This window comes from Salvelinus fontinalis, chromosome 4 (genome assembly GCF_029448725.1).
Source record: "Salvelinus fontinalis isolate EN_2023a chromosome 4, ASM2944872v1, whole genome shotgun sequence".
Classification (NCBI taxonomy): Eukaryota; Metazoa; Chordata; class Actinopteri; order Salmoniformes; family Salmonidae; genus Salvelinus; species Salvelinus fontinalis.
This window is the reverse complement of record NC_074668.1, coordinates 1,264,608-1,273,837: the sequence shown is the minus strand read 5'-3', so window position 1 is coordinate 1,273,837 and position 9,230 is coordinate 1,264,608. Positions and strand designations below refer to the sequence as shown.

Here is a 9,230-nt window from a genome sequence, read left to right as displayed (position 1 = left end):
CTCTGTTACAGTCAACTCTGTCACTTGATTTGGCACTTAATAAGCACTTGCTATAGTATGTATTTTTTACTTTTGAGATGGGCAAACATGTGTTTTATTAAGTTGAACATGTGCTCTTTATGACAGAATGTTAGAATTAGGTGAAATAAAAGTTACACTCCCCAAAAGGTACTCAACTGGTGGAATGACCCAAGTACTGAACTGGAGGTGGGAGAGCTAACGATGCGTCTACTGTTGCTCTCTCCTCAGATTCTTAGAGAAGCTATTTCAATCTGATATTTCTCCTCTGGTCTAAAATAGATGTGTATAGAGGACTCCTCTCTAATATAACATGTCACACATTGTAGCAAACTGATGTAATGTTAGGTGTCTCATTGAAAGTCTAACATCTACCATGACTACTGGATGTTTCAATTCTAATAAATAACAAAACAATCCACACCGTAACAACAATATTGCTTTTTTAATAAATGCTTTTATTAAAACGTAAAACTTTAATAACAAAAATGACATCGTCAAACATCACTGGCCTGACTTGAGCAGCTTTGTCCGGGGATGGAGCCAGCAACTTAGCTGCTACCGCTCCGGTCCAGGCTACCTGCAGACCTCCTCCCAGACCTCCCCTTAACAGGTGAGGTGGTGGAAATGATCAGAGTTGCGTTCAACTTGAGTAAAGATGAGAAACTCTGGTTCTTGGAGCCACTGGTCTGAGGGGAGGACTTCTGTTTAAACCATGTCCATTTGGGGATATTTTCTAGGACAATAGAGGTGGTGAGCAGAGATGAATTTAATTAGGATAAAGATGAGAACCTCTGCTCTGGGGAGGAGGGTCACTGACCTTCGAGGGTTTGTTGCCTGACAAATAGTATACTTGCTGGCTTGAGGAGACGATAATGTTTTGTGGAGGAAATGTAGCTTGATGACTTAAAGAGGAGGAGGAATTATTGGGCGACACTTTTAATGACCAAGGTAACCCCAGTGGAACTGTGGCTTCTTCGAGTTCCAGCTCTAGGCAGACAGCAGGTCAGGAATGCTGTAAGACATCAGAGACACGTAAGTATCTATATATTTACATGTGTGTTTCATGTACACTAAACCCTCACATTTGGATAATAGCTCACACTTGGACAACATATATATTAACAGTGTAAAACATGAATAGATGTTTAAACATTCTTTACCCCATCTTAATTCTCTTCCAGATGCCTGGCCTTTTCTTGTTCTTGGAGGTTAGCTCTGATGTTTCAGCCTCTTCTGGAGCTTCTAGCTGCTGGCTGTCTGGCACCCCCTGTTGGTTCTCTGGCCACTCCTGCTGGTTCTCTGAACTTCCCTCCTGGTTCTCTGCCCATGCCTGTTGCCTCCTTGGCCTTTCCTGGTGGCCATCTCCAGATCCAGTGGGCTGTGTTGTCTCCAGATAATCGTGGCTGTGTTGGGTGGTTAGACACCGGGTGTGGATTTGAGCATCAGCCTCCAGATTCATCTGCTCCAGGTAATGTCCCTTCATCTTCCCCCTCTCCTCCATCAGTTTCTGATGAGTTTGTTTTTTAAGCAGGGACTGCTCTCTCCACTGCTTATTAAAATCCTCCATCTTCTTCCTTCTCTTCTCAGCCTTCAGCAGCTCCTTCCTCTTCTCCCTCTCTCTCTCTGCCCGTGTCATGGTGGCTGTTAGCCTTGTGTGTCCAGGGATGGCTGGTAGGGGAGAAGAAGTAGAGTTCACATTCAACTTAGGGATCTGGTATCAACTTAAATTTAATGGACACAGGGAATGAAGAATAGAAAACACAATTGGGTCTCAATGATTGTTTACTCTTTTCAGTTGAGCAAGGCATGGAATTTGTCAATAAAGTGCAATAATTCCCATATGTGATCGCCACTAGTAGCCCCCGGATCCCCCCAAAACACGTATTTGTGTGTGTTTTTTAGGAACTCTTTCTGGGTCTCTACTTAGTCTTGAGAGTTAGACTAGTAGATGACACAATGTACCATTTAAACAGGTGGTTGTTACATCAGCAGTATTTTTCTTGTTATGTCAGTCAGTCACTCAATTAGCCATGTCAGCTAACATATTCTTTAGACAGTAGTTTTATATTGAAACAATAATGCAACATGATGACTGGTGTGTAACTGATGTGTGTAGAGGAGACTAAAGAGGATGATGTCATAAGCAGAGGGAAAACAGGTCTTACCTATGTGGACGATCTTATAGCCCTCCTCAGCTTCTCTCTGATAGGTTCTCTCGATCTTCTTGAGGTTCCTCTCCTCCCACTTCTTATTTACCCAGCCCACAGCTCTCCTTCGGATACTTTTATCAGGTGGGAGAATGTCCTCCTTGTCTTCTTCCTTCTCCTCCTCCTCTAAGTCACCCCTCTTGTGCTTTTCAAAGATCTCCCTTCTTTCCTCTTCCACCATCTCCTCTCTTCTGTTTGCCTCTATTATCTCTCTCTCTCTCATTAAAGATAAATGGCCTTCAATGGCTCTCTTTCTCTCCTCCTCTCTCTCTTCCTCTCTCTGCCTCTCCTCCTCTCTTAGTCTGAACATTTCTTTCTGTCTAGCAATTTCAATGTCTCGTTTTTTATCCTGCTCCTCTTGTTGTCTTGCCCTCTCCTGTTTTCTTTCCATCTCCAGCCGTCTTTCCTCCTTCTCCCTCCTGATTTGTTGTCCTCTTTCTATGTGTTCTCGTTCCCCCTTCAACACTTCTAACCTTCTCTCTTTACGTCTATTGAAGACTTCCTGTGCTTTTGCTTTAACATTAACTACTACATGTTTCTTCATGCTTACTTCCTTTCCTCTCTCTTCTCTTTCCCTGTACTCTTCCTCTGCTTCCTTAATCACTTCATGCTTTTCTTCCATCTCTCTCTCATGTTCTATCTCCAGTTCATTCTGTCTCTCAATTTCCCCCAAAATATTTTTCTGTCCCTCCTTTCTTCTTCCTGCTTCCTCCCTCTCTCTCATAATCATCTTTTCTTTCTCCATCTCTTTCTGTTGCTTATCTTTTAATTCCATCTCTCTCTGATTCTCATTGTCTTTCTCCCTTTCTTTCTCTTTCTCCATTTGTTTCTGTCTCTCTTCTTGTTGTTGTCCTCTATGTATCTCTTCTATCTCTCTCTGTCTCTTGTTCTCCTTCTCTCTTCCCTCCTTCTCCATGTCAATTTGCTTCTGCTTCAATATATCTTCTTCTTCTTGATCTCTCTCAAGCGTTCTCTTTCTCTCCTCTTGTTGTTGTCGTCTCTCTTTCTCTCCCATCTCTCTCTGTCTCTCTTCTTTTCGTTCTTCCTCTTCCATCTCTATTTGCTTCTGTTTACATCTTTCTTCTTCATGCTCTCTTTCAATCTCTCTCTGTCTCTCTTCTTCTCTTTCCATATTTTTCTGTCTCTTCTCCATTCTCTTCCTTTTGATCTCTCTCTGTCTCTCTTTCTCCCTCTCTCGTTCTTCCTCTTCCATCTCTATTTGCTTCTGTTTACATATTTCTTCTTCATTCTCTCTTTCAATCTCTCTCTGTCTCTCTTCTTCTCTTTCCATATTTTTCTGTCTCTTCTCCATTCTCTTCCTTTTGATCTCTCTCTGTCTCTCTGTCTCCCTCTCTCGTTCTTCCTCTTCCATCTCTATTTGCTTCTGTTTACATATTTCTTCTTCATTCTCTCTATCAATCTCTCTCTGTCTCTCTTCTTTTCGTTCTTCCTCTTCCATCTCTATTTGCTTCTGTTTACATATTTCTTCTTCTTTCTCTCTTTCAATCTCTCTCTGTCTCTCTTCTTCTTCTCTCTCCATCTCTTTCTTCTTCTCATCTTCTTGTTGTCTCTGTTTTGGTATTTTCTCCATTCTTTTTCTTTCTACCTCTTTCTGTTTGTTGTTCTCACCCTCCATCTTCTCCTCCATGTCCATTTGGTTCTGCTTCCATTTATATTTGTCTGTTTCCATATTTTCTAATTCTATCAGCTGTTCCTTGATTTTCTTGAAGACTTCCTCCAATTCAGACTTCTTTTTGTCATTGATGAGGGCTGTCTCCATCTCCGTCTCGCTCTCCACTCTATTTTTCATCTCCTCTTCAGTTCGTCTCCAATCATTTTCTCTCTCTCTGTCTCTATCAAATGTTCTCTCTGGTTCAGTCTCTTCTTTCAATCTAATCTCTTCTTTCATTCTCGCAACTTCTCTGTCTAACACTAGTACATTTTGGTTAACCTGTTTCACTCTCTCATTCTGTCTTCTATACGCTTCTTTTGCTCTTTCAAATTTGATTTTGTATTGAATCTCTTTTGTTGTCATATCTTCTTTCAGTCTCTCAACCTCTCTCTCTAACTCTTTCACCTTTTCGTTAACCAGTTTGACTTTCTCATTCTCTGCAATACGCATGTCTCTTTCTCTTTCAAATATGACTTCCTTTTCAGTCTCTTTCAATCTCTCAATCTCTCGTTCTAACGCTTTTATTGTTTCTTCTGCCTGTTTCACTTTCTTCTTCATTTCTTGTCTTTCCAATTCTGCTTTTCTCTCCCTTTCCATCTCCCTTTCTCTTTCTCTTTCCCTCTCTCTTTCTGTCTCAATAGGTTTGTTGTTCCAGGCCAGTCTTGGTCGCTGATCTTCCATGACTTTCTGCCATAGCCTCAATCTCTCTATCTCTTGCTTAAATTTAAAAGGTTAAATTAGTGATAATCTTTGACCAAGACATACTTTCAAAGGATTTGCAGAGGATGATACATAGAAATACAACTTAGACCTAGGTAATTGAATCAAACAGTGGACAACATCAATAGCAGAGTCATTTTGATCAATTCATCTGGACAATTCATTGTCAGTTAATGTATTGACATGGTTTGAAAAAATTATGAGACATTTTATGTAATAAATTATGTCCAAAATGTGTACAAATACAAACACACAACTAGCTTGCCCATTCAGTTAGGGGTTTGAGAAATTCCCATTGCAATTTGTGTGATGTTACAACAATGTTGCCTCTGATGTTTATGCTTGTAGAAATTACTCCTACAAATGATGTTTCACTAATGCAACTATTTACAACCTGCACAGATACAGTTATCAACAACAATAACAGTAATGACGTTAATAAGGAAGTGGATATTCAACCGGCAGAAGAAAGGCGTAGGGGTTGAGATAAATGAAGGTTAGGTTTAGGACCTAGGGTTGGGTTATGGTAAAGGTGAGGTATAGTTTCAGTGAGGTTAAGGTAAGGGTTAAAGTTTAAAAAAGGCATAAAAGTTAACATTGGGTTAGCATACTGCCATTCATTTTCAGCCGGGTGAATATACACTGCCTTTTAATAATAACAATGACATGTCTTACGTGGGCCAGTTGTAGGTCCACCATCAGCAGCTCCAGCAGTTTTTTGAGTCTGTTGATCTCCCGCATTTTTCTCTGGTTGTCCTCCCATTCTGTGGCTCTCTCTGCCTCCCTCTGTCTCTCTGCTTCTTTCTGTCTCTCTGCTTCTCTCTGTCTCTCTGCCTCCCTCTGTCTCTCTGCCTCCCTCTGTCTCTCTGCCTCCCTCTGTATCTCTGCCTCCCTGTGGCTCTCTGCTTCCCTCTGTCTCTCTGCCTCCCTGTGGCTCTCTGCCTCCCTGTGGCTCTCTGCCTCCCTCAGTCTCAGGATCTCAGCCTTCCACTCTTTCATAATACCCCTTTCTACTCTTCTTCTCCTCCTTTCATCTGTCAAAAGGGCTCTGAGATGGTCTGTCTCAGACTGTAGTTGTTCAATCATCTCGTCCTTCTCCGTTCCACCATTCCTCTTCTTCTTTTCCTCCTCCCAGAGGCACACTTGAAGTCTGTCCATCTCCTTCTTCTGATTTCGGATCGTTCGATCCTTCCCCCTCAACTCAAGCATGTGGGCTTCCTTCTCTGTACAGGTCTTCTTCTCTTCCCTCAGGAACTGAACCTCCATCTCTGCCTGCTTGTAGCTGGGAGCGAAGGAATGTCAACACATCATTTAGGAAGTGAACTCAGACAATTTACTACAATACTACAATAATAATTACAATTCTGATCAATCAAACTGCCTTTAATCACACAACTCACTCAACTGTGACTTACAGTACGTGAATGTGATGAGTTGACTGTCCATGATGGCCAGAGGTGGGTAATGTGTAGCTCTGGTCCAGGGCGTTAAGTACAGCTTGCAGACACTGAGCCTTCCTTCAGCAAGCCGCACATAATGCCCTGGACCAGAGCTAGGTTATGTGATGAATGACTTACAGACTGTTCCACATGATAGGAGGGGGTAAGAAGACAGTCCCAGTAGGAGACGGAGATCGTCCAGAAGAAGAAGAGGTGTCCATCTCCTCAGAGACTGCAGGAAAGGTCTACAAGTTGTATTTCTGGAAAATAAAGAGATGCCTTCTTTCAGCAACAATGTGTGTTTCTATGTTTCTGTCACTAGATGGCGCCATTGTAAACAACATTTACTCACCAGGTCAGTGAATTCAGAAACAGCCTTCAGACAACGGTACTCAAACTCTAGCCTACAACCCATCATGCATCAGCACGACTAATATAATAATACCTCATCACAACTTCATAATCACAGTACACCTGGATTGTGTTCACAAAGTGTTTCAGGGTAGGAGTGCTGATCTAGGATCAGGTCCCCTCCTGTCCATCAAAACGTATTCAGTTTGATTTAAAAGACAGAACTGATCATTGATCAGCACTCCTTCTATGAGACTTTGTGAATATGAGCCTATGTGAAAGAATCTTTCTGGCATATGCTGGCTAGACAGTACACAGACAGACAGATAGTCTGACAGACAGACAGAAGAGTAAATACAGATAGAGTGATTGATAGCAACAGAAAAAAACGAATCCATAATTAATAATTGTGTTTTATAAGGCTAGCTAGGTAATGTCAGAAAGAAAACATATTTCAAATACATTAACGTTCACATGTGGTATCTTACCATGACAGAATTATAGGCTAAGTAGGCTAGCGGATGGTTAATGTATTGTAAACTTTTGTAAATATTTGACTCACCTCAAATCACACTTGTCAAAGCGCAGTTTTAGTGTTTAACCGAATAACATCTTCGGCATTAACTTTCTCTGTTCTGGAACTGTATTGTTGCGTCATTTGGAACGCTTGAGCGTCATAATCCGTTCACCGCGCCTGCTTGATTGACAGCTAGGGGTTCTCCTGCGCATCGGTGTCCAAAAGTCGATATGTTTAGATACTCATAATTGATCAAGACATTTTTAACTATTTTCCACTTTACTTTTATTTCGTGTATTTTTGCCTAAGGTTATTTGGTAGTCTATGTTGTGTGATTTGTCTTTGTATGGGCCTAAAGTTCAATTAAATACAAACAGCAACCATAGCCTGCAAACATTTCCCACACAAATACAAATGTGGGTGTTTAGTGAGAACACAAAATAATAACAGGACAGCCATAACTGTACAAACAAACACACAATCACAACTCTGGTGCAACTGTCCAGGTCGAACTGTTCAGTATGTCATCATCACCAACTGCTGGACTACGCCTGTTCCCCGGGGTACAAGAATCCAGTTGATCCGTTTTCAATTGACCACCGTTACCTCAAGAACCGCCTATTCCAATGAATTATAACCTCTTATTAGTTTGTCCCTGTGACAGTCAAATCCCAACGCCCTAACTGCCTGTTGAGTGTGGTGCTCTGTTTGGATCTAATCTCTCCGCTGTAGTAGTGATGGGCTTTCTGAGTCTATTCGGTGAGCCGGAACATTTGGCTCCGTTCAAGTAAAAGAGCGGGTTCATTTAGCTCATAAACAGATCTTCCTTCAAAATGCTTAAATCAATATAGAACAATGAAAAAATTACAAATATTCAAAGTAAAAGCCAAAAGGTAGGCTACCATTAAGTCAGATCGTGAAATGCGCTTTAAAAAAAGAAGAATTCGTTTTTAAGCATGAAATAAATCCTCGTGGACCAGATTGACCCGCTCTCCCCACTATTTATTGTTTCTGCAGTGAGGATTCACCCCCTTTAGATAGTGATGTTGTAATTTATCTACAGATAAACGTTGTTCTGAGCTCAACAAGCAGTACTAGCAGTATGCAAATCAGAGAGCCAGATGAATGACTCTTTCACCGATGCAATTTGGTTCCAGACATACAACAAAAAGATCCGTTCAAAAAGAGCCGTTCGTTCGTGAACGACACATCACCACACTGTAGTTCTCCACCATTGCGTATCGTGAGCTGGAGGAGCGTTCGTCCAACTTCTCATCCAAGTAAATGACAGCGGCGCATCATCCATCCGCTGAACTCCCAAGGGACTGGGAGGATAGTTTACGATGCAACAAGTGTTTAGGGAGAACATTTATTGTAACGCAATGACTGTTAATAAATTCTTGAGGGACTCTTGCTCCAGGGGAAATCTCAGCAGCGATGTCTCTCTGCTGTGCGTCAGAGGTGGGATCTTTTCCTTCTTCACTATGCTTATTATACTGTACATATCTGTCACATTAATGACATTGCACTCAGGAAAGTTGTCTGTCGGCTATTGGGGAGATGCGCATAGACGTTGAGTTGTCACGTTCCAGTCTAAACATGACCTGGGATGTGAGAAGGGAGCTTTTCTATAACACATGCAGATGACATATCTTTATGTAGATTATATTTTGGTTTTATATTGATTAGGCCTATGACTTTTGATTCCCCTTTGGCTGCCTTGCACCATATTGTCCTCTCTTGCTATATCTTACACTTTATTCCCTTGTGCAGATCTTCTCTCTAAACAATAGTCATGATAGTTTGAATGAGTTGAGTAAACTACACTGTTGTTATGTTCTCAGTCTGTACTGTACTGTCCCTGGAAGACACTCCACATAGTTCACCTAGATCCAGTCCCCTTTGTACCACTGGTCAACTAATTGTCACACTGAGTGACGCTGGAGAGACGAAGCAGGTACGGGGAGTAACATTTAATAAATGACGGACATATAACGAGACAAGCACAGCGTCAGCAAACAGAAACTTAGACAAGAAACAATCAATGCAGCAGCAGGGAACAGAGCAAGGGAACAGACAAATATAGGGGAGGAAATTAACATGTAATAAGTGAGTCCAGGTGAGTCCATTAACGCTGATGCGAGTGACGAGGGAAGGCAGGTGTGGGTGATGGATGGCAGGAGCGTGTGATGCAGGGTAATCTGGCGCCCTCAAGCGCCAGGGGAAGGGAAGAGCGGGAGCAAACATGACAGTACCCCTCCCTCTTGGGACGCCACCCGGCGTCCCACCTGGGCAAACCGGCC

General features: G+C 42.0%; 2 protein-coding genes across 2 annotated transcripts; both read right to left on the bottom strand.

Annotated features, from left to right (window-relative positions):
- Positions 1–645: 645 nt before the first annotated feature.
- Positions 646–3,054, bottom strand: LOC129852965 (uncharacterized). Its single transcript, XM_055918570.1, has 3 exons — positions 2,187–3,054; positions 1,182–1,689; positions 646–1,033 (listed from the first exon to the last, which is right to left on the bottom strand). Exons 1-3 carry the CDS (start codon positions 3,049–3,051, stop codon positions 1,009–1,011), a joined length of 1,398 nt encoding a protein of 465 aa, XP_055774545.1. The 5' UTR covers positions 3,052–3,054; the 3' UTR covers positions 646–1,008.
- A 2,157-nt stretch (positions 3,055–5,211) lies between these two features.
- LOC129852739 (octapeptide-repeat protein T2-like) lies at positions 5,212–6,315 on the bottom strand. Its single transcript, XM_055918400.1, has 2 exons — positions 6,198–6,315; positions 5,212–5,902 (listed from the first exon to the last, which is right to left on the bottom strand). The coding sequence occupies exons 1-2, from the start codon at positions 6,278–6,280 to the stop codon at positions 5,212–5,214; spliced, it is 774 nt and encodes a 257-aa protein (XP_055774375.1). The 5' UTR covers positions 6,281–6,315.
- Between the last annotated feature and the right edge of the window lie 2,915 nt (positions 6,316–9,230).

Coding starts and splice junctions, on each gene's coding strand:
- LOC129852965 (XM_055918570.1), bottom strand. CDS start 3,051: ATGGAGAAAGAGAAAGAAAGGGAGAAAGACAATGAGAATCAGAGAGAG. Junction 1,690..2,186: donor CTATAAGATCGTCCACATAG/GTAAGACCTGTT, acceptor CTCCCCTACCAG/CCATCCCTGGACACACAAGG. Junction 1,034..1,181: donor TGGAAGAGAATTAAGATGGG/GTAAAGAATGTT, acceptor GATGTCTTACAG/CATTCCTGACCTGCTGTCTG.
- LOC129852739 (XM_055918400.1), bottom strand. CDS start 6,280: ATGGACACCTCTTCTTCTTCTGGACGATCTCCGTCTCCTACTGGGACT. Junction 5,903..6,197: donor CCTATCATGTGGAACAGTCT/GTAAGTCATTCA, acceptor CTTCGCTCCCAG/CTACAAGCAGGCAGAGATGG.